General features: G+C 43.4%; 1 protein-coding gene across 2 annotated transcripts in view; it reads right to left on the minus strand.

Moving 5' to 3' along the window:
* Window positions 1–62: 62 nt before the first annotated feature.
* The window catches only part of LOC135506176 (beta/gamma crystallin domain-containing protein 1-like), a 46,913-nt gene continuing 25,746 nt past the window's right edge, over window positions 63–21,229 (minus strand). For both annotated transcript variants that reach the window (XM_064925655.1, XM_064925654.1), the window contains 13 exons: window positions 21,062–21,097; window positions 20,547–20,698; window positions 19,904–20,030; window positions 18,959–19,104; window positions 15,886–16,012; window positions 15,505–15,534; window positions 15,274–15,386; window positions 14,917–15,049; window positions 11,655–11,794; window positions 3,957–4,080; window positions 3,393–3,548; window positions 1,302–1,461; window positions 63–605 (listed from right to left, as the gene is read on the minus strand). In XM_064925655.1, the coding sequence (XP_064781727.1) occupies window positions 517–605; window positions 1,302–1,461; window positions 3,393–3,548; window positions 3,957–4,080; window positions 11,655–11,794; window positions 14,917–15,049; window positions 15,274–15,386; window positions 15,505–15,534; window positions 15,886–16,012; window positions 18,959–19,104; window positions 19,904–20,030; window positions 20,547–20,698; window positions 21,062–21,097 (1,533 nt within the window). In that variant the 3' untranslated portion in view covers window positions 63–516. The remainder of the gene's footprint in view (window positions 606–1,301; window positions 1,462–3,392; window positions 3,549–3,956; window positions 4,081–11,654; window positions 11,795–14,916; window positions 15,050–15,273; window positions 15,387–15,504; window positions 15,535–15,885; window positions 16,013–18,958; window positions 19,105–19,903; window positions 20,031–20,546; window positions 20,699–21,061; window positions 21,098–21,229) is intronic.

The following is a 21,229-nucleotide window of genomic DNA, read 5'->3' on the forward strand; positions in this document are numbered from 1 at the left end:
TCATACTTTTATGACATGTTTTGTTAGGCAATTTGTTATTCCAAATATTCTAGATAACAAAAGATAATCACATCGCATATTTATTTACATAAGAACATTAATGGCAGAAGGGAATAAAATGTCAAAAAAATACATATTCATCATAAAATATTATTCATCAAACTCGTATATTATCAGATATTAAAGGGTAGGGAAAGTATTTCAAGTTTAGTGTGACTCCATTTTTTCCCATAATGTAGCAATGAATACTATTGTTTTGTCCCTGTTTGTTCGTGAAGAAGTAATGTGATATTATAGATTATCCTGGAAATTTGATATATTTTTCATCTTGACCTCAGAGGAAAGATTATACTGTATATAAGCTTCTCTTCCAGCAGCAAATGTTCTGTTCCTGAGGCATCTTGTCCTTGAGGCTTGTATGGGGCCTACGCTGCAGCTGCGCCACAGAGCGATGATGCCCCTCACCACACTGCACCTCAAAGACTACACCTAGTTCTTCCCTCTCAAAACAAGACCTCAGAGAATCTCCACTGTCCATCTTTGGTTGGGTTTGTTTGGATCAAACGCGTTGAGAATCACCTGGTTTCTGTCATAGTGTTGACCACCTGCAAGGACAGACAAAATGATTTGAGTTGTGCCTTGTTTAAATACAACGTGTCCCTTCCTTCCTTGGGCCAATCACTGATCTGCCAAGGTTGGATCAGTGAAAGCTCAATGGAAACGTTGCCTGAACTTATCCAGACAACATTGCCTTATCTAATAACTTACTGATTAGTGAATACCTCAAAGAAGGGGAAAAGGAGGGGCAAATTTGAGGGGGGTTTTCATAGCCTATCAGTGAATCCCAAAACACCCCCTGGTCCCTACCAACTCTCTTGGAAGGCCCTTCCTTGGGACTTGTGCATATGGCGGAGGCGTGCGCAAATGGAGGAACGAGGAGAAGGGAGTGATTTGAGATTCAGCCTGTCTGTCTCTGAACTTGTCACAAGCCTACTTGATACTGATTCCAACTGCAGCCCATTGTCATGTCTCTGTCCATCCACAAGGTGTCGCTAATTCACAATTATTCTCGTCAAGTTACCTAATCTAAATAAAACCCCAGATCTGAATGAAGTGAAACCAGTGAACAATACAACACACAGACTAGTTCCTGGAGCTCTGAGAGGTAGAAGCATTATTGCAATAGGTTTCTCTTTCCTTCTGATTGGCTGGGTGGCAATGTTGTCATATTGCTCCGACCTATCAAATCCTCTCAGATCTACAGGAGTGGCATTCCATATTTGTTGTTGTTTTTGCCTCACCTTTGACCTCCAGGAGCAGGTCAGGGCTGGCGGTGTAGCGGATGAGGCCATCAGGCGTGATGCTCCAGCAGGAGGGTTGTTTGCCAGGCTCAGGTGAGAGGCCCATACGACTGCCTGGCATGGCCACGCTGCACGGAGCCACACAGCAATCCTCCTGCACCTGGCCAGACAGAGTAGAACACTTTATTATCCTCTAAAGAGGAAATCATTTGTACCGACATTCAATCACACACTTTAAATAAAGCATAAAAACTAGTTGAATGTTGTAATAAACCATATAAGTGCAACATAGAGCATGATGCTGTGAGACGTGGCAGGGAGTCCAGAGCTGCAGTACAAAGGCTGTCATAAACTCTCTAATTGAAGTCATGGGTTGGAAATTTAAAGTTCATGAAATAATAATCAACATGCTTACTCAAAAGTTCTACTCCCAAAAATAGTTGGGTGCAGGATCCTCGTCGATAGTCCATGAACAATGAAATGGATGGCATTCAATTTATGTGAAGTTACAAGGTCATTTTCAGAGTGCTTCTCTGGAACCATAAACTATAAGAACTGTTCAGTAGGTGTAGCCCACGACCAAGACATAGACTACTGTATAGACAGAATACTTAACAAATCCCCAAGAATTTGATTACCCAAGAACCAGCAGTACTCCAGAATCTGATTTAAATACCCCGACTCTAGTGCTTGTTAAGTCACAGTTTTACTGGCCTGTCCACCCTCTCTAAACTGGAGCTCTGCTTCCCAACCCGAGTCCGACGGGCCCCGACATTATACATCGGGTTAGAGCCGGGTAAGTCCTGTTTCAATTACATAAGGGCTCGGGTATCACTAATTTGATCATTAACATATTGAAGTTGAGCCAGTTGCTTGTGCTGTGCTGCACAGTAGTCATATCTGACTAAGATCATAACATGGTGTCAGAAGTGCTTCAACCTCGTCAAATATAAAACAAAGATTATTTAAAATAACGTATGTTCCTTGAGTTTAGTGACCAAAAGTAGCTAACAGCTAACTGCTCTGTCATGTCTCTTCGTTTGTTGAGCAGAGCCAGAGATACTTTTAAGGAGATGGAAAACTCCATTGGAATCCTATTAACGGCCATTGTGTACATTGCCCATGCTACATCAATGGGACACAAGGTCCATTCTGGGTGATTCTGGGACAAGCAGAGCTTTCTCTCAAGGCGTAAATGGGAATCAATTGAGTGCTAGCTCAAAAACCCAACATTAGCATGAATTTTGTCAACAAGAAGTACAATATTACAAATCTTCGGAGATGTGAGATAATTAACTTGCTATCTGTATAGCTTTGGAATTGTGACATTATGTACTTATTGAGGAAAATAGGCACATTTCTCGACTCGCACCCTGATTTTGAGAAGGGATTTTGTGACGATGAGCTTAGCAACCACGTGAGGCAGCATGTGAACGCGATTGGTTAACAGTCTGCTGGGTGGGGCGTTATACGTTCCTCCATTCATTGCCCTTTGCTATGGGTACAGAGACTCAAGAGTCGCCATGAGCAGAGTGCGTGTAGAGTGAGCTGGCTGCACGCAGGGAGCGATAAGAGTGACAGGAGCGGCTAATGGATTTACTAATGGAGGAAGTTACTTCTGATTTCGGGCAGGGCCTTACATTTGTCAGGAGCAATCGGGCCTGGGTAGGGTCTGAACGTCACGGGCCTGGGTAGGGTCTGAACGTCACGGGCCTGGGTAGGGTCTGAACGTCACGGGCCTGGGTAGGGTCTGAACGTCACGGGCCTGGGTAGGGTCTGAACGTCACGGGCCTGGGTAGGGTCTGAACGTCACGGGCCTGGGTAGGGTCTGAACGTCACAGGCCTGGGTAGGGTCTGAACGTCACGGGCCTGGGTAGGGTCTGAACGTCACGGGCCTGGGTGGGGTCTGAACGTCACGGGCCTGGGTGGGGTCTGAACGTCACGGGCCTGGGTGGGGTCTGAACGTCACGGGCCTGGGTGGGGTCTGAACGTCATGGGCCTGGGTGGGGTCTGAACGTCAAGGGCAAGGCTTAAAAATTCATGCCCCTGCAGGGCTTCACTCTAAACACCCTGTTGCCATGACGATGCTACCTTGCAGTGGAGATGTCCGTCCCGATAAAACCAGATCTGTTCGACTCCGCCCATCTCCTCCGTTGCCTGGATACGCATCAGCTTGATGTCATCCATCTCCCCAGTTACAGACATTAGAAGGCCCTCCTGGCTCCTCAACCGGAAGTGCACCTGTCGCTGCTCAGGTAACAAACACACACACACACACACACACACACACACACACACTGGATTAGGGTTCACTGTCTATGAACCATAAGTAGTTCTCAGTTCAACATGCTGTCAACGTATTCCTGTGTGCCATGCAGCCCCTGTGCTCACACAGAATATTATGCAAAGCTCCATTGATGGGGCCGTTACAGAGTAGTGCACTATAGAGGCCAACAGCGCACCTTTAAAAGGTATTTTCCCTGACTTTGGCAGAGATCACATTAACGGTAAACGCTGCCGATGTTGGCTCAAGTGTAAATTACCTTTAAAAATCTGTTATAGTGCGTAGCTCTATAACGAAACTAGGATTGGATCCTGGCTTTAATCTCCGTGTGCCCATATAATCATGTTATCACATTTGAGATGGCTTCTTACCTGGATCAGTGGGCGCAGGGATCCGATTCGCTGCCAGCTACTGAATGTTCGCCAATCGAGCACCTCGCCGGGCTTCAGCAGAATCTGAGCTCCGCGGTAGTTGATCCCCTCATACAGCACCCACCTGTCAATCAGAAGTAACCAAGTGTCAATCAAAAAGTATCAATACACACTAGCAAAGCTTAGTGTCTCACATATCAGACAAATAATTCCTTGAACTTTTCACTCGGTGTCAATCAAAGACGAGGTCAAAACACAGTTACCAAACTAAGCGTCTCACATATCAATTAGTGAGGAATGATTGCTTTGCCTTTTCACCCACTCAACCCCCATAGAAACTGGAACACATCAACACAGGAACATTCTGTCTGTGCTGATGTCATCGCTTTATCTGGATCAAAAGCTCCATTCATTTGGCCTCGTCCCATTTCTCTCCCTGCAAGAAAGTCCCACTCATGAGTTATAGGTCTGACCCTGCCGTGTCTCCTTGTGTTTCTGTGTGTTGCAGAGGTGAGTCCACATCTCCAGTCTGAATGTCACACACCACTGGGAACTTTCCACTGGTCTGGACCAAGCCTCACTACCTCATAATATCCCACGATTCCAAGACCCTTCCCTTCCAAATCAACCTTTATTTATACAGCACATTTCAGACATGGAATGCAATGCAAATTGCTTAAAAAAACTTTAATATTTACTACACAACAAACATAAGAGGATTAAAAAAAATAAAAAAATAACAATAACTGAAAAGCACCCTTAAGAAAAACAAAGCTAAAAAGGTGTGTTTTAAGATCTCTTTTAAATATGTCCACAGTTTCAGCCCCCCTCAGGTTCTCTGGGAGGCTATTCCAGAGGCCGGGGTCATAATAACTAAAGGCTGCCTCTCCATGCTTCTTGGTCCCCCTCAGGTTCTCTGGCAGGTTATTCCAGAGGCTGGGGGCATAGTAACTAAAGGCTGCCTCTCCATGCCTCTTGGTCCCCCTCAGGTTCTCTGGCAGGTTATTCCAGAGGCTGGGGGCATAGTAACTAAAGGCTGCCTCTCCATGCTTCTTGGTCCCCCTCAGGTTCTCTGGCAGGCTATTCCAGAGGCTGGGGGCATAGTAACTAAAGGCTGCCTCTCCATGCTTCTTGGTCCCCCTCAGGTTCTCTGGCAGGCTATTCCAGAGGCTGGGGGCATAGTAACTAAAGGCTGCCTCTCCATGCTTCTTGGTCCCCCTCAGGTTCTCTGGCAGGCTATTCCAGAGGCTGGGGGCATAGTAACTAAAGGCTGCCTCTCCATGCTTCTTGGTCCCCCTCAGGTTCTCTGGCAGGCTATTCCAGAGGCTGGAGGCATAATAACTAAAGGCTGCCTCTCCATGCCTCTTGGTCTCCATCAGGTTCTCTGGCAGGCTATTCCAGGGGCTGGGGGCATAATAACTAAAGGCTGCCTCTCCATGCTTCTTGGTCCTAGGCTTTGGGATAGTTAAAAGGCCATTGTCAGAGGACCTGAGGGACTTACTGGGCACAACTTAAAAGCATGTCTGACATGTATTGGGGTGCACAGTCGTGGACTGATTTAAAAACAAATCGAATAATCTTCAAATAAATTCTGAAACTCACAGGCAGCCAGTGCAGAGACCTTAAACCCAGTGTAATGTGTGCTGTTCGTCTGGTCTTGGTCAGTATCCGTGCTGCAGCATTCTGTATGTTTTACAGTACAGAGACCTTAAACCCAGTGTAATGTGTGCTGTTCGTCTGGCCTTGGTCAGTATCCGTGCTGCAGCATTCTGTATGTTTTACAGTACAGAGACCTTAAACCCAGTGTAATGTGTGCTGTTCGTCTGGTCTTGGTCAGTATCCGTGCTGCAGCATTCTGTATGTTTTACAGTACAGAGACCTTAAACCCAGTGTAATGTGTGCTGTTCGTCTGGTCTTGGTCAGTATCCGTGCTGCAGCATTCTGTATGTTTTACAGTACAGAGACCTTAAACCCAGTGTAATGTGTGCTGTTCGTCTGGTCTTGGTCAGTATCCGTGCTGCAGCATTCTGTATGTTTTACAGTACAGAGACCTTAAACCCAGTGTAATGTGTGCTGTTCGTCTGGTCTTGGTCAGTATCCGTGCTGCAGCATTCTGTATGTTTTACAGTACAGAGACCTTAAACCCAGTGTAATGTGTGCTGTTCGTCTGGTCTTGGTCAGTATCCGTGCTGCAGCATTCTGTATGTTTTGCAGTTGACCAATGGTTCCTTGGGTAGACCAGACAGGAGAGCATTACAGTAGTACAGCCTGCTTGTAATAAAAGCATGGATGAGTCTCTCTGTATCAGACTGAGAGAGAAACAGCTGCACCTTGGCAATGTTCCTCAGGTGGGAAAAATACTATTTTGGTCACATTTCTAACGTGTGATTTGAAATGGAGTTCATAATCTAAAATAACACCTAGGTTTTTTAGTTAGTTTCTGATCTTTTATTGCCTGTGAATTATAATCACAGACAACATTCATACAGTTTTAGAAACTTCACAGTGTTTTCTATCCAAATCTAATAATTATATGCATATTCCAGCTTTTAGGCATGAGAAGCAGGCAGTTTACTTTTTATCCAAGCTACTCAATACTGCCCCCCCCAGTCCCAAAGAAGTTAATTCCTAATTATATAGCCAGCATCAGCTGTGCAAAAGGGGGTTGTGATGGTGGTGCGAATGAGGATGAAACCTCAGTTCCAAATCTTCCTCCCTCATTTGATTTGTTGTATTTAAAAGTGTGCTTTGTAGCCTTGTCTCAAGTTTAACCAGGATCGGATCCACTCATTTCTTCCTTTGGACTCCACATCTCAGTTGTTCTCTGCTGGAGATCTGTTGGTGGATTGGATTGTCTGACTGACTACAACTTTTTGCATAAGGTATTTTATTTCTTTTGGTGTGATGTATACCATGATGATTTATGTGTTTAGTTGTAGTGAAGACTACAGAGATGACACACTTTATAGTTTTGTGGTAAAAGAGTTGATTGCAATCTGATTTGTATTAATGAAACCAGGTTTACATATCACTTTATGAAATGACAATTGAGTGACTGAAGTCACTTGGGTTCACTGAATTCCTTTACCGGGCTGGACTCTTTTAGGCCCGAGATACGAGACTTTTCTTGAGGAACCAGAGCTCATTGTTTGTTATTATTATTATGTGTGTGATCATTTATTTTTGGTAAGACAACCAACGCAAAAGAACAGTTGTTTTGCAGTTATTTCCAATGTTTTAAGGGTTTATGAAAAGTGTATGTCCATACTAACTTTTACATGAGTCCTTTGTATTGGTGTGGACTTGACGGACCAGACAGGACACATTACCTCACAAACCTCACAATTTTCTCTGATAGGCACAACCTACCTGGCACCTCTACAAACAATAACCTCAAGTCAAAACCGTTACAAATGTCAACAATGGGCCCTTGTATAAACAGGTGTGTGCCTTTCCAAATCATGTCCAATCAATTGAATTTTCTAGAAGAAAAAGAAACGCACACCTATTAAGACGAGGTGCTGGCTAGCGGAGTAGAAAACTTGAAAATAAAAGAGAGCCGCACACTCTAGGAGCTCAGATGCAAAAATGTAATTACCAACGTTGTGACTTTGCCATTGCAATTGTTTGTAAGCTTGTGTAGTCAAATTAATCTATGATCGTATGCTATCGTATGCTATATTTGTTGTTTGTATGCAGTTCTTTGTATGACATTTTAATATTTGATTATTAACCAATGATATCAGGCCACTCTTGGCCATGATTACAGACACCTGTGTCTTTTGACACTATATAAACGAGTCATCCCGCAGTGTTTGTGATTATACCCTGATGAAGACAGCTTGGCTGTCGAAACGTTGGTAATTAAATTTTTGCATCTGAGCTCCTAGAGTGTGCGGCTCTTTTATTTTTAATCAATTGAATTTACCACAGGTGGACTCCAACCAAGTTGTAGAAACATTTCAAGGATGATCAATGGAAACAGGATGCACCTGAGCTCAATTTCAGGTCTCATAGCAAAGGGTCTGAATACTTACAGTTGAAGTCTACATACACCTTAGCCAAATACATTTAAACTCAGTTTTTCACAATTCCTGACATTTAAACCTAGTAAAAATGCCCTGTCTTAGGTCAGTTAGATCACCACTTTATTTTAAGAATGTGAAACGTCAGAATAATAGTAGAGTGATTTATTTCAGCTTTTATTTGATTTTTTATCACATTCCCAGTGGGTCACAAGTTTACATACACTCAATTAGTACTTGGTAGCATTGCCTTTAAATTGTTTAACTTGGGTCAAATGTTTTGGGTTGCCTTCCACAAGCTTCCCACAATAAGGTCAATGAATTTTGGCCCATTCCTCCTGACAGAGCTGGTGTAACTGAGTCAGGTTTGTAGGCCTCCTTGCTCACACACTTTTTCAGTTCTGCCCACACATTTTCTATAGGATTGAGGTCATGGCTTTGTGATGGCCACTCCAACACCTTGACTTTGTTGTCCTCAAGCCACTTTGCCACAACTTTAGAAGTATGCGTGGGGTCATTGTCCATTTGGAAGACACATTTTCAACCAAGCTTTAACTTTAACTGGTGTCTTGAGATGTTGCTTCAATATATTAAACATTTTCCAGCCATCTATTTTGTGAACTGTACCAGTCCCTCCTGAAGCAAAGCACCACCACAACATGATGCTGCCACCCATGTGTTTCACGGTTGGGATGGTGTTCTTCAGCTTGCAAGCCTCCCTCTTTTTCCTCCAAACATAACGATGGTCATTATGGCCAAACAGTTCTATTTTTGTTTCATCAGACCAGAGGACATTGCTCCAAAAAGTACCATCTTTGTCCCCATGCAGTTGCAAACCTTTTTTATGGCGGTTTTGGAGCAGTGGCTGAGCAGCCTTTCATGTTATGTCGATATAGGACTTGTTTTACTGTGGATATAGATATTTTTGTACCTGTTTCCTCCAGCATCTTCACAAGGTCATTTGCTGTTGTTCTGGGATTGATTTGCACTCTTCGCATCAAAGTACGTTCATCTCTAGAAGACAGAACGTGTCTCCTTCCTGAGCTGCGTGGTCACATGATGTTTATACTTACATACTATTGTTTGCACAGATGAACGTGGTACCTTCAGGCGTTTGGAAAATGCTCCCAAGGATGAACCAAACTTGTGGAGGTCTACAATTTTTTTCTGAGGTCTTGGATGATTTCTTTAGATTTTCCCATGATGTCAAGCAAAGAGGCATTGAGTTTGAAGGTAGGCCTCAATTCACCCACAGGTACACCTCCAATTGACTCAAATGATGTGAAGTGTATGTAGACTTCTGACTTCAACTGTATGTAAATAAGGTATTTTTTTTTTTTTTTTTTTTTTATAAATTAGCAAACATGTCTAAAAACCTGTTTTCGCTTTGTCATTATGGGGTATTGTTTGTAGATTGAAGATTTTTAAGATTGATTTTAGAATAAGGCTGTGAAGTAACAAAGTGGAAAAAGGGAAGGGGTCTGAATACTTTCTGAATGCCCTGTAGATGCCAAGTTGCTCTCTCAGAATATCATAATGGACCTGCAACTTTGACTTTCTCCACTTCCGCTCTGCAACTTCTCTTTAATTGATTAGTTTCCTCACGCATCCAAGAGCCTCTCCGTTTGGCTGTGGCCCTTTTCAACTTTACTGGAGCTATGGCATCAACAGTTGCCTTTAAATTGCAATAGAAACTATCAACTAAATCACAAGAGGAAGGCAGAATAGGTGGTGGAGTATTGGTCAGACACTCAATAAAATCTGTAGCATCTTCCTACTTGCTACTGACCGTGTGTTCTACACTAGACTGAACTCCTACTTCCTGCTGACCGTGTGTTCTACATTAGACTGAACTCCTACTTCCTGCTGACTATGCGTTCTACACTAGACTACACTAAACTCCTGCTGACCGTGTGTTCTACACTAGACTAAACTCCTACTTCCTGCTGACCGAGCGTTCTACACTACACTAAACTTGATGCAACATTTCCAAAACTGTGAACTGTGCAATAGTAGCTCCAACTATAGTCACCTGATCTTGTCTGTTCTACACTAGACTAAACTCCTTCTTCCAGCTGACAGTAGGTTCTACAATAGACTCAACTCCTCCTTCCTGCTGACTGTGCGTTCTACACTAGACTAAACTCAATGCAACATTTCCACAACTGTGAACTGTGCAATAATAGCTCCAACTATAGTCACCTGATCTACTACCCACGCAGGCGACTTGTGTGAAGTGTACTTGGCTCTGTGTTTACAAAAGGTTGATTAACTGGTCTGGGGGTGTGAAGTAGTGTTATGACTCATGAGAAACCTTTTGGCATTTCTAAATACTGTGATTAATTGGCACAGTGTGTGAACTGCTTGTATTAAGTGTTGAAAGAAAGACTACAAATGGGTTGTGTCAGTTGGATTAAGGACTACACATGGGTTGTGTCAGTTGGATTAAGGACTACACATGGTTGTCAGTTGGATTAAGGACTACACATGGTTGTCAGTTGGATTAAGGACTACACATGGTTGTCAGTTGGATTAAGGACTACAAATGGTTGTCAGTTGGATTAAGGACTACAAATGGCTGTGTCAGTTGGATTAAGGACTACAAATGGCTGTGTCAGTTGGATTAAGGACTACAAATGGCTGTGTCAGTTGGATTAAGGACTACAAATGGCTGTGTCAGTTGGATTAAGGACTACACATGGGTTGTGTCAGTGGATAAAGGACTACAAATGGCTGTGTCAGTTGGATTAAGGACTACAAATGGCTGTGTCAGTTGGATTAAGGACTACAAATGGCTGTGTCAGTGGATAAAGGACTACACATGGGCTGTGTCAGTGGATAAAGGACTACACATGGGCTGTGTCAGTGGATAAAGGACTACAAAGGGCTGTGTCAGTGGATAAAGGACTACAAATGGCTGTGTCAGTGGATAAAGGACTACACATGGGTTGTGTCAGTGGATAAAGGACTACACATGGGTTGTGTCAGTGGATAAAGGACTACACATGGGCTGTGTCAGTGGATAAAGGACTACAAATGGGTTGTGTCAGTGGATAAAGGACTACACATGGGCTGTGTCAGTGGATAAAGGACTACAAATGGCTGTGTCAGTGGATAAAGGACTACAAATGGCTGTGTCAGTGGATAAAGGACTACACATGGGTTGTGTCAGTGGATAAAGGACTACAAATGGCTGTGTCAGTGGATAAAGGACTACACATGGGTTGTGTCAGTGGATAAAGGACTACACATGGGCTGTGTCAGTGGATAAAGGATCTGCTTTTGTGTCACACGACGGTGTCGTTTCTAACAGCTCCATAGAAAAATGATCTTTCCAGTTTGGTGTTCCTTTTATATAGTATGTACTGTAAGGATAGAAACACAACAGATCGCTTCCTGGAGAACCGTCAGTAGGATTCTCCTAGACACACACACACACAATCACTACCCAGCGACACACCCACCCAAAGAACATAGAGCTCTGTCTGTGGATAGGAAGGGCCCCAAAACCTTGTCCACAGGCTATTGTGCACAATCTGGGGAGGACTATCTGGTGCGTGAGACTAGGAGGCCCATGCATACAAATATGACCTTCGACAGAGAGACAGCCAGGCAGGCAGGCAGACAACAGACAGAGATATGAGGACAGACAGGCTGTGCTGTATGTACTCACATGCCTCCCTCCACCAGGACAGACTGGACCAGGCTGCAGCCTCCGGCAAGCTGCAGGTTAACCGAGCTTTCAGTCAGAACCACCCTCTTCCCCCGCAGACTTGACCTCTCAAACAGGGTGACAGAGGGCAGCGAGAACTCCTATGGGGAGAGAGTGAATAGGAGAGGGAGGGGATATATAGAGAGAGAGGAAGAGAGAATAGGAGGGGGATGGAGAGAGGAAGAACGAGAGGGAGGGGGATGGAGAGGAAGAGAAGGATAGAGGGAGGGGGAGAGAGGAAGACAAGGATGGAGAGAGGGAGGGAGAGACAGGGAGGGAGAGAGAATAGGAGAGGGAGGGGGATAGAGAGACGGGAGAGAAAGAGAAGGATTGAGAGCGAGGGATGGGGAGAGAGGGAGTGGGAAAGAGAGAGAGAGGTTATTTGTAGACCTGACAATGGTATGAGAACACCAACTCTTACCATTACTGTTGACCGTTTTATTGTTTGAATGACTAAACATGTTCATACATTTAAATAGTGACCTTCTTCGTTTGATACCGACCATCAAGCTACTTAAACGTCTCCTGAGCCCATATATACAGTCGTGGCCAAACGTTTTGAGAATGCCACGAATATTAATTTCCACAAAGTTTGCTGCTTCAGTGTCTTTAGATATTTTTGTCAGATGTTACTATGGAATACTGAAGTATCATTACAAGCATTTCATAAGTGTCAGGCTTTTTATTGACAATTACATGAAGTTGTTGCAAAGAGTCAATTTGCAGTGTTGACCCTTTTTTTTCAAGGCCTCTGCAATCCGCCCTGGCATGCTGTCAATTAACTTCTGGGCACACCCATTCTTCATAATCAATGCTTGGAGTTTGTTTGTTTTTGTTTGTCCACCCGCCTCTTGAGGATTGACCACACGTTCTCAATGGGATTAAGGTCGGGGGAGTTTCCTGGCCATGGACTCAAAATATCAATGTTTTGTTCCCCGAGCCACTTAGTTATCACTTTTGCCTTATGACAAGGTGCTCCATCATGCTGGAAAAGGCATTGTTCATCACCAAACTGTTCCTGGATGGTTGGGAGAAGATGCTCTCGGAGGCTGTGTTGGTAGGATTCTTTATTCATGGCTGTGTTCTTAGGCAAAATTGTGAGTGAGCCCACTTCCTTGGCTGAGAATCAACCCCACCCCTAAATGGTCTCATGATGCTTTACTGTTGGCATGACACAGGACTGATGGTAGCGCTCACCTTGTCTTCTCCGGACAAGCTTTTTTCCCGGATGCTCCAAACAATCGGAAAGTGGATTCATCAAAGTAAGTGACTTTACCTCACTCCTCAGCAGTCCAATCCCTGTACCTTTTGCAGAATATCAGTCTGTCCCTGATGTTTTTCCTGGAGAGAAGTGGCTTCTTTGCTGCCCTTCTTGACACCAGGCCATCCTCAAAGTCTTCGCCTCACTGTGCGTGCAGATGCATTCACACCTGCCTGCTGCCATTCCTGAGCAAGCTCTGTACTGGTGGTGCCCCGATCCCGCAGCTGAATAATCTTTAGGAGACAGTTCTGGTGCTTGCTTGACTTTCTTGGGCGCCCTGAAGCCTTCTTCACAACATTTGAACCACTCTCCTTGAAGTTCTTGATGATCCGATAAATGGTTGATTTAGGTGCAATCTTACTGGCAGCAATATTCTTGCCTGTGAATCCATTTTTGTGCAAAGCAATGATGACGGCACGTGTTTCCTTGCAGGTAACCATGGTTGACAGAGGAAGAACAATGATGCCAAGCACCACCCTCCTTTTGAAGCTTTCAGTTTGTTATTCGAACTCAATCAGCATGACAGAGTGATCTCCAGCCTCGTCCTCGTCAGCACTCACACGATGTGTTAATGAGAGAATCACTGACATGATGTCAGTTGGTCCTTTTGTGGCAGGGCTGAAATGAAGTGGAAATGTTTTTTTTGGGATTCAGTTCATTTGCATGGCAAAGAGGGACTTTGCAATTCATCTGATCACTCTTCATAACATTCTGGAGTATATGCAAATTGTCATCATACAAACTGAGGCAGCAGACTTTCTGAAAATTAATATTTGTGTCATTCTCAAAACTTTTGGCCACGACTACTGTATATAGATTGCCACTATTCCTATTGTAACCCTTTATACCAAACAATTGTCCAAAAACAATTATTTCATTGGATGAAGTCACGTGATTATGTGGATCCAATGTTTTGGATGAAATAGGTTTTTCTTTGTGCCATAGAAGGTTGACATAGACCAGGGATGTGTTGTGAGCAAAACATCTTAGTGGCTCACCTCTTGTCAGCAGAAAGAAGTTGTTTATGTTTTAGAGTTCATTTTTTGCAATTCTACACATTTTGCCATGCGGGAGGAGAGAAATGTTTGCAGTTTTTAATATGATATCTAAGTGACACTGACAACAACAAAAAACCAATGGGGGACCCCGGCAGGTTTTTATTTTATTTTACTAGTCAAGTCAGTTAAGAACAAATTCTTATTTTCAATGACGGCCTAGGAACAGTGGGTTAACTGCCTGTTCAGGGGCAGAACGACAGATTTGTACCTTGTCAGCTCGGGGATTTGAACTTGCAACCTTCCGGTTACTAGTCCAACGCTCTAACCACCAGGCTTCCGTGCCGCCGTAATTTGACCAAGATAACAAGTTTAGATAGCTGGCCGCTAAACAAATTTAGCATTCTGAAAAATGTTAGCAGCCATGGGCTAATTGACTGACTATCAATGACTGACATAACAAGAGTAAATCTGCTGATGCGCAACCACATTTCAAAATTGCATTTTGGGTAGTCTACTATTCGCAACATCAGAAAACGTCATCTTCCAATGCATTAACTTCCAGCAGAGAGATGTGAGTTGCAGGAACAGTGTGGAAATGTTTGGGATGTCTGTGCCCATCCCTGACATAGACATGTCTGTGCCCATCCCTGACATAGACATGTCTGTGCCCATCCCTGACATAGACATGTCTGTGCCCATCCCTGACATAGACATGTCTGTGCCCATCCCTGACATAGACATGTCTGTGCCCATCCCTGACATAGACATGTCTGTGCCCATCCCTGACATAGACATGTCTGTGCCCATCCCTGACATAGACATGTCTGTGCATCTCAAATGGCATCCTATTCCCTTTATAGTGCACTACTATATATCATATGGCCCTGGTCAAAAGTAGTGCACTATGTAGGGAATAGGGTGCAATTTACAACACAGAAAGAGAGCTAATAGATAGAGAACTCACAAAGCCAGTAGTCTGCAGGGACAGGACAGAGGAGTTGGGCTCCACGCACCCCATGGCCCTCAGATCAGGGTAGTCCCCCTCCTCTAACACATACATCCTCTCAGTGAAGCCCTGGCCCTCAAACGCCAGCCAGCTGGAACACAGACACGCACAGACATGGCGATTATCATTATTTTTCTTCACCATTTTAACAGCAAATGTATAAAAGTATAGGCATCATTATAAAACTGTAGATATAAATGACTGTTGCCAACAGTAACTTCGTCTTGCAAATGATGTAGCTAATGGTACAGGAACGATACTGTACGCGTTACAATCTGCAGATTACGTTGGATGAATAACAAGTACGACACTCACCTGCCAGCCAGCACCTTGCAGGAGCCCAGGGAAAAGCCGTGTGGCAGGGCAGAAACACTGTCCTCCACAACGTGGACAGAACCCTGGAACCCCGGCTCCGAGAACAAGTGCATCTGAGACACATAACGGATACACTGTCAGATTCTGTCAAATATGGGGCTGTCATGGAGTGGTTTACAAAATCTATGACAAAGAAATGTAGGTTGGTCCTGTTGCATTTGGTTGACATACCTTAAACTTGGAGGAATTTTCCAGATTATCCTAGAAGAGACCACAAATGAGGGCATTATTGAGAGAACTGAGGAAATAATTAAACAATTATTGGATCAGTGTATTGGTCATTGATGACTTTGTTATCATCATTGGGATGCATCCCAAATTGGCACCCTCTTCCCTAATGTAGTGCACTATCAAGTCTCTTTAGATCATCATTATCCCATACTGTATGGCTCATGTCATTCCCCCGACCTTGCCCCCTTTCCAAAAGGATATAACTGATTACAGAATATTTCAATTATTGAATATTTTATCATGTTAATCATTTATTGTTTCAACATTAAAACTATATTATATGATTAGTTTATCATTAGCTATATGATTAGTTTATCTTACCAAAATGACGGGCATGACGGATGCGATCTTGGAGCTGAGGGCCCCCCAGTCTTCTGGGCTTCCGTAGAGGCCTTTCTCCAACACATACGCCTTTCCAGAGAACCCTGCCTCCTCAAATGCCACCCATCTAGGAGGGACACATGAGGACCGTATTCAGTACTGTTTCTTATTGCTCAAGTTCAGGTAGTGCCTTGATGTTTCAGTCCGAGGGCCAACATTTTGCGTGAACAGTTGGCAAAATAACAATAACATTTCAAACAGAAGTGCCAAAGACTGCAACTCGCAGTTGCGTCCACACTTGACTAAACTCAGGTTAAGGTTGAAGAAATTTGAGTAACTTTCCAGAATTCCCAGGTTTCCCAGAAATCTCGGTTGGAGATTTCCCAGAATCAGGGTTGAGTAAGCAGGAAATCCTCTGTGGGAATTTAGGTAAAGATACTGTAATTTGGCAACTCTAAACGCACATCATTAGAGAAAGGGAAATTAAACTGCGCTGCACATTGAGTTTTACGGTATTTTTTTGTGCTCCTATGATGGATGACGCCAAAGACAAAATCTATAACAACAAATAGATAGACGGAATCGTAATTAAGTAATTAAAAATTCATTACAAAAATTCAAATTAATTAAGTAATTAAAACCAAGGTTAATATTAAACGTTGACATTTCAGATCAAACATGTAGATAAGATACAGATAGTGGTTAATTAGCTCTTACGCTCCCACTCAATATTGTCTTTGATTTGTGTGTGTGTGTGTGTGTGTGTGTGTGTGTGTGTGTGTGTATATCACACAGCATAGAAAAGACCACAGCAGAAGCTGACGAGAAAGATAGGAGAGAGAGAGAATGATAGGAGAGAGAAAGGGAGAGAGAGATAAGGGAGAGAGAGTCTGCTGGGTTGAGTCAATGTCACTCCCTGGTCGAAGTATTTTGTGTTTGTCTTCGTTTATTTGGTCAGGCCAGGGTGTGGCATGGGTTTTTGTATGTGGTGTGTTTGTATTGGGATTGTAGCTTAGTGGGGTGTTCTAGTTAAGTCTATGGCTGTCTGAAGTGGTTCTCAATCAGAGGCAGGTGTTTATCGTTGTCTCTGATTGGGAACCATATTTAGGCAGCCATATGCTTTGTTTCGTGGGTGATTGTCCTTAGTGTCCTTAGTGTCCTTGTTCTGTGTTTATTTACACCAGTATAGGCTGTTTCGGTTTTCGTTACGTTCTTTGTTTTGTAGTGTTTGTTTATTAAACATGGATCGCAATCTACACGCCGCATTTTGGTCCGACTCTCCTTCCCACCTAGAAAGCCGTAACAGTCAACAGGTTGAGTAACAGAGTTTAGTCAGCACGACAAGGGAGAAGGACGATGGGGGAGAGGGACGACGGGGCGAGGCTATGTAGTACACTATAATAAGGGTTCACAACACTGTAACAGAACCAGAGACGTTCCTCCAAAAGCAAGTGGAAGTGCTCTGCTGCACATAGTGTACTCCACCCTGTTCCCAACTGACAGAGAGACCCAGGAAATGAGGCGTGGACTGAACTGAACGTCTCGGAGGAATTTTGGTCCCGTCTGAACGTGCCAGCCGGGGAGAGGCAGCCAGCCTACAGTCAGCCCTACAACTGTTCATTAGGTTCCAAAAACGAAGTGAAACGTGTATGAACAACCTGATCTTGAAATGCTTGTTTTTGTATTGCGTTTTTAAATGTTTTGGTACGGTGTGCCCTAATGAACAAGACCCTTATCCGGAGAGAAGGAACTTAAGATAACATACTGTACATGAATGAACATGCGTTAGACCTGCAGGCAATACAGGAAGATATTTCAGCCAAAGTGAGAAACAATTAGCTCGCACAGACACATTAGTAACAACGATTAGAGGGCTGCACATGCTGTAGGATACTATGTGTCAAGGTTCACTTTAAGTTAAACATCTGAGACTGAGATATGACGTTGCCACGAGCAGCACAACAGATGTTGCAGATGAGTGCGATGCCAGAAGATGCACTCACAGAGTAGCGCAGGGTATCTGTGCATGTTTCAATAGCTCCAACATGCGGAAAACAGCAGAGAAGTTTAAACAAGGCGCTTCAACCCTCTTAGTTGTAGCGGAAATCGGCCCAATATTGCTGTTTACTTGGTGTTTCACTGAAACTCTCAAGGTAGACTCAGCGAGGGGAGGTTGAATGCACGTCTACACATAGTGGGTTCATTTCTGCAACAACTTCATCGCTGTTTTGGCCCTGTAGCTAACACGATGTAGCAGCGTGAAGCACTCACACGCACATGTTTAGATCAATGGAGGCTGGTGGGAGAAGCTATAAGAAGACAGGCTCATTGTAATGTACTGGAATTAAATGAATGGAATGGAGTCCAACATGTGGTTTCCATATGTTTAATGTGTTTGATACCGTTCAATGTATTCCATTACAATGAGCCCATCCTCCTATAGCTCCTCCCACCAGCCTCCACTGGTGTAGATCCTCTGTGTGACTGTGTGAGAGCAAAGTCTTGCATCACAGTCATCCCACTATCTGCGGTACTGCTCGTTGCAACGTCATCTCGCTGAGTCTACCTTTTAACTATACAGCATCAAATATGCTTTTAGAAGTTGAATTGTAACTTTGCCTCTGTTTATTAGAACTCTACATTTTCAGCTTTGTAGTGTTCATTTTGAACTATGTAGTCCGCCAGGACACAGTGATAATAATGAAACTTACAAGACACCTGACCTGAGCTACTACAGATCACTGGAGTATTTAAATCAGGACAGTAAATGAGTGGGTAACAGTATGTAGACGTCTCATTACATTCACACTGAATAGCAGAGCACAGCCCAGAATTTCTGTAATGGACTAACTGTTCATTTTCATAAAAAAAACACACAAGACTGGGCAAGGTAGATTTAAAGCCACAATGGTCATTTCAATTAATTATCCATGGTTCCATAGGTCTGTATGAATTTGAAAGTGGTTACATTTCCCAAGTCCCATCCCCAAGTTTACCAAACAAAGTGACAGGGTCAGGCTGTTGAAATGGCAGATTGTAACTTTAACTGTGCACACCAGAGGTAGAAACTTACACTCCGCCCATAACGTCAACAGACTGCGTTTTCAGCCCATAGCCGGTGTCCTCTATATTGATGATAGGCTCTAAGATGTCGATGTTGGCACCCAGCTCGCCAAAGTCTCTCTCACTGAACATCTTGAGGTGTGGTGACATGAAATTCTGTCATGGGGAAATGAAACAAAGAACATCCTTGGTTCTGTCCATAGAAGTAGAACTACTAGAATGTACAAAACCCTCAGTTCACAGCCATTTGACTGGTACACTCATAGGTACACCCAATATGACTGCTGGTCCATCAGTCACAGAACATTGACCTGAATGGAATGGGGAAAGTCTGTTTTAGTACTGCATAACTAATTGTATGGTCATGGCATACCATAACAAACAATATCCTATCATGACTTACCTTTACATCATTGGCATGGCATACCAAACAACATCAAACATCCGAGGTGCCCAACCCTCCTCATTGACGAGAGCTCCCCTGCATGCTTTTGTTCCAACTCTAATATAGCATACCTGACTCTATTGATTAGCTGAATCAGGTGTGTTTGTGTAAGGCTACAATACATTCTTAGAAGAAAAAGGTGCCCGGCTGTCCCCATATGAGAATCCTTTGAAGAACCCTTTTTGGTTCCAGGTAGAACCATTTTGGTTCCTGGTAGAACCCTTTTGGGTTCCATGAAGAACCCTTTCCACAGAGGGTTCTACATGGAACCCAAAAAGCTTCTACCTGAAACCAAAAAGTTTTCTACCTAGAACTAAAATGGGTTATCCCACGGGGACAGCCGAAGAACCCCCTTGGAAAGACTGTAGAGCACAAAATAAGAGTGTAGAGCAAAACTTCTCCAAGAGGAGGATTGATGCTCATTTATAGCGGGGGTTCATCCATACTGTAATTCATAATTTCATACCAAATCGTACAACATTCAGTTCTTGGTCATAGCATGATACCTACAGCCAGTACAGGTCGTATAGATAGCAGCTGATCAGTCATTCCTCCCCAGTCCCTCCAGTCCAGGTACTCGCCTTCCTCCAGGACATGCTGGTGACCCTCAAACCCTAGTTGGTCATACCCCACCCAGCTGGGACAGTAAATAAAAGGGAATTAGACAATAGCTACATTGTAAGCACTGTATAGTATATTACTTCATATGTACAGTGGGGCAAAAAAGTATTTAGTCAGCCACCAATTGTGCAAGTTCCCCCACTTAAAAAGATGAGAGGCCTGTAATTTATTATAGGTACACTTCAACTATGACAGACAAAATGAGAAAAATCACATTGTAGGATTTTTTTATGAATTTATTTTCAAATTATGGTGGAAAATAAGTATTTGGTCACCTACAAACAAGCAGGATTTCTGTCTCACACAGACCTGTAACTTCTTCTTTAAGAGGCTCCTCTATGTGGGAGAACTTTCACAATTGGTGGCTGACTAAATACTTTTTTTGCCCCACTCTATGTTGCATCACTGACAGTACCATTTTGTAACATCACAACATGACACCTTGATTGTGTATTGTGTTTCTTAATAACCAGTAATAAAGTATTCTCCCACATAAATACATATGAATGTTTTGAGAGCTATATGAACTTACAGTCCTCTGAGGATCTTCACAGAGCCCACTGACTTCAGTCTGTTTGACTCCAGGTTTGATGCCTCTTCATCTCCTTCATCTCCAAAACAGAACACTTCCCCATCGATCTCCAGACAGGATCCCTCAAAGCCAGGCCGCTCATACACCACAGCCTGAGGAGACAAAGGTCAAATGGAGGAGGGAGCGGTTCAAAGGGTGTTTGACCCCTGATTGACCCCAAGACCTGATCGTAATGATTTGTGATTGGTTGTTTTTCAATAGTGTTTTCATAGTCAGACCAACAATACGTTAGTTGACAACATGCTAAAAAAGGTTTTAAATGATTTAAACATTTGATTGAGCCTGTCTGGGGTGCCAGAAGGGTTTGTCCTTTTGGGACTATTGTATTGGCTCCATTGTGCCAGGAAAACTCAATCAAACGCAGCTAAAGTATTTGAATTAACACATACTATTTGAACCCGGGACAACTTGAGGACGACAGTGAAACAGAATGTGATGGTAAAGTAATGGCGTACCTTGACTTCATTAGGATTCTCCACCTTGAAGGCACCCTGTAACAGAGATAATCAATCACAACAGCACTATAGTCCACTAATTAAAAAAGCACACAACATCGAGGTGGGAGTCAGCAGTATGCAAATTCTGCCATTTACGCACATAGCATTACGAACTGCGACGCTGAT

The sequence above is a fragment of the Oncorhynchus masou genome, chromosome 19 (genome assembly GCF_036934945.1).
Source record: "Oncorhynchus masou masou isolate Uvic2021 chromosome 19, UVic_Omas_1.1, whole genome shotgun sequence".
Taxonomy (NCBI): domain Eukaryota; kingdom Metazoa; phylum Chordata; class Actinopteri; order Salmoniformes; family Salmonidae; genus Oncorhynchus; species Oncorhynchus masou.